At 57.7% G+C, this 1,663-nt stretch overlaps 1 protein-coding gene across 3 annotated transcripts in view; it reads left to right on the top strand.

Moving 5' to 3' along the window:
• ABCG8 (ATP binding cassette subfamily G member 8) overlaps window positions 1-1,663 on the top strand; it is a 24,278-nt gene that overhangs the window by 1,389 nt on the left and 21,226 nt on the right. For all 3 annotated transcript variants that reach the window (XM_027776318.1, XM_027776317.1, XM_027776316.1), the window contains exon 2: window positions 151-379. In XM_027776318.1, the coding sequence (XP_027632119.1) occupies window positions 151-379 (229 nt within the window). The remainder of the gene's footprint in view (window positions 1-150; window positions 380-1,663) is intronic.

Here is a 1,663-nt window from a genome sequence, read left to right as displayed (position 1 = left end):
CTGAAGAGCAGGGGCGGACTGCCCTGCCTGGCCCTCCTGGTGGCCACCCAGCCCTGAGTTTCTTGTGGAAGCGCCGCAGGAGTGTGGTTTGGGCACGATGCCATTATCTGATGTACCTTTAGCCGAGCGATTCTGCCCTTATCTCGACAGCGGGCAGAATCCAAAGTGTGTTTGCCAACGACTGGCCAGAGAGGAATGCTGGGACAGCTACTGGCACAGAGAGGAGGCCCGGGAGGCCCGCTCTAGGAACCAGGACGAACGCTGGCCCTGGGGGCAGGCAGCAGCCGCAGCGCAGAGCCGCAAACCTGTGGGGCCCATGACTGGGAAGGCCGCCGAGCAGAGGGGGCTGCGGCAAGAGGCCGCTCCCCAGGATGCCGTGGTGAGTGAGACCCCTCAGTCCTGGAGGGGGGAGGAGTTGGACCTCTTCCCTCCATCTGCACCCAGGACAATGAGCAGAGTAAGGAGCTGACAGCGGGCATCAGAGGGTTGAGGTCCAGGATTCAGCACCTTTAGGGACCCGGAGGCCTCTGAGGTCACGTCCTGCCTGAAGGCTCATTCCTATAGGGAGAGGACATTCCCATGTGTGACCTGGGCTGATTTCGCTTTTTCCAAATGAGATTCCCACACAGGCACCCTGCCCGTGTCTCCTTTGTCAGTGTGGCTGTCATGCAGCCAGTTTCACTGACAGTGAAGTGATGGTTGAGACAGGATGATGGACAGATTTGGGGGGAACATCAACATTTCATGCTGTGAGGATGGGCCCCGTGGGTCATCAGAAGACCTGGGGGAGAGCTGGAAGGGATAGACAGCAGCTAGGTGGCCGAGCAGTGGAGGGACAAGGTGTCCTCCCTCATTTTACCTGAGAAATGGACAGAAATTGGGCAGTGGGCGGAACCTGAAGCAGGAGGCCAGGCTGGAAGGCAGAGGGCAGTAGATCCCCTCCTCCACCCCTGCTTCACCCTACCTTCTTGTCTCTGCTGTCATAGGAGGAGGAAGGGGAGAAAGGCTAGAATGGCTGAGGGATGATCCCGCAGGGAGAGAACAGGCCCCCTGGAGTGGCCAGGATTGCTAGGGCTGGAGTCCTAGGAGCACCCATTTCTAGTCAGTTCTGTAGCTGCAGCCAATGAGCACCTCTGCTTTCTGAATTTCCCTGGGGACTGACCCCTGCAGGGAAAGGACACCTATGGCTGAGTCTGAGTTGTGATGCTCATAGTCAGTGGTGGCTCAGGGGACACTCTGCCTGGAAGGTCTGACTATTTAGCCACCACAGCTTGGAGAGCCATGAACTCGCCAAACCCCACCTGCAGACACATGCACAGCCCTGCTGTCTGCTTCCTACTCTGCAGTCCTGTCTCCAGGTGCCTAGCGACATTCTGCCCCAACCCTATGAGGGGCTTGGAGCAAGAAGTTGGTATGGCGTAGCCTATATCTGGATATTTAAAAGTAATTAGGACCAGCAGTTGTAATGGCTATGTTGCTGGACTCCCATGTAGTCGACCACGGTTCAAGTCCTGGACCCTGTGGGTTAAACTCACGCCGGGCGCGTGTGTGTGCGTACCCAAGATCCCGAGAGGAGAATGGAGGAGAAGGGATTGCGGCGTGGCCATCCTCCCTGGGGGGTGATTTCTCGCTTTCTGTCTCTCTGTCTCTCTGTCTTTCTAGC

This window comes from Tupaia chinensis, unplaced genomic scaffold (genome assembly GCF_000334495.1).
Source record: "Tupaia chinensis unplaced genomic scaffold, TupChi_1.0 Scaffold000661_1, whole genome shotgun sequence".
Lineage (NCBI taxonomy): Eukaryota > Metazoa > Chordata > Mammalia > Scandentia > Tupaiidae > Tupaia > Tupaia belangeri.
Note: the sequence above shows the minus strand (reverse complement) of the source record. Positions and strands in the feature narration are given on the sequence as shown.